Source organism: Egretta garzetta, unplaced genomic scaffold (genome assembly GCF_000687185.1).
Source record: "Egretta garzetta isolate BGI_Z169 unplaced genomic scaffold, ASM68718v1 scaffold179, whole genome shotgun sequence".
NCBI classification, from domain to species: Eukaryota; Metazoa; Chordata; class Aves; order Pelecaniformes; family Ardeidae; genus Egretta; species Egretta garzetta.
Window position 1 is genome coordinate 2,528,648 of NW_009270001.1, and position 916 is coordinate 2,529,563.

General features: G+C 60.9%; 1 protein-coding gene across 1 annotated transcript in view; it reads left to right on the top strand.

The window, feature by feature from the left end:
- The window catches only part of ATP5F1A (ATP synthase F1 subunit alpha), a 35,817-nt gene extending 35,452 nt beyond the window's left edge, over nt 1–365 (top strand). Inside the window, exon 14 of the mRNA XM_035903093.1 lies at nt 156–365. Within this exon, the coding sequence (XP_035758986.1) occupies nt 156–237 (82 nt within the window). The 3' untranslated portion in view covers nt 238–365. The remainder of the gene's footprint in view (nt 1–155) is intronic.
- The last annotated feature ends 551 nt before the right edge of the window (nt 366–916 follow it).

Below are 916 nucleotides of genomic sequence, written 5' to 3' on the forward strand. Positions count from 1 at the left end.
GGCCGCTCCTTCTTGTGGCAAACGGATGCGTGCCGATCCCTCTGCTCGTTTTGTGAGCAGTCAGGGGGTTGGTTCTGAAGGCTTTTCTCCGCCTTGGTCGCGGTTGAGCCTGTGTCTGTTTCTGCGTCAGTTCTGTGACTGAACTCTCTCAACAGGACCGAAGGGAAGATCTCTGACCAGACGGAAGCCAAGTTGAAGGAAATAGTCACCAGTTTCCTGGCTACTTTCGAGGCGTAAACTCCTTAACTCTTCCAGCGGACCCGGCGGTTGTCCTGACCCCGTGCTCCAGCTCCATCAAAGACTTCAAAGCATGCGCCACTTGAATGTACAGATCTCGGTGGGAATAAAAGCGCCTGTGTCAAAGGGCTTGTGTGTTCTGTTCTGAAACGTCGCCCGCCGGCGGCTGCTTGGGCAGCGCGCGGCTTCCAGTCCGCGGAGTCGGCCCCCCAGGCGGGCGCTTGCTGAAGGAATTGGGAAAAATCTGCATGGGGACGGGCAGGGGTGGTGGCCGGGTTCTCTGTCCCAGGCTGCAGATCCCCTTGTGCCGGGGCCGCTCTTGCAGGTTTTATCCTTTCTCACCCGACGGCTGATCCCGGCGGAGGGGGCGCAGCTGGGGAAGTGGCTCACACTGTCCTGCTGCGGGCGGCGAGGAGCCGGGCCTCACGTAGTCTTTGACAGTGGCACCTGAGAGAGTGTTCCTTGGAACTGCTGCCTCGCCCGTCCGCGTGCCTGGCCTTCAGGAGGGGGGTCCCTTCAGAAGGGACTGTCCTTGTGCCTGGGGACACCTGTGCGTTGGGCCTTCAGGAGGGGGGTCCCTTCAGAAGGGACTGTCCTTGTGCCTGGGGACACCTGTGCGTTGGGCCTTCAGGAGATGGGTCCCGTCAGAAGGGACTGTCCTTGTGCCTGGGGACACCTG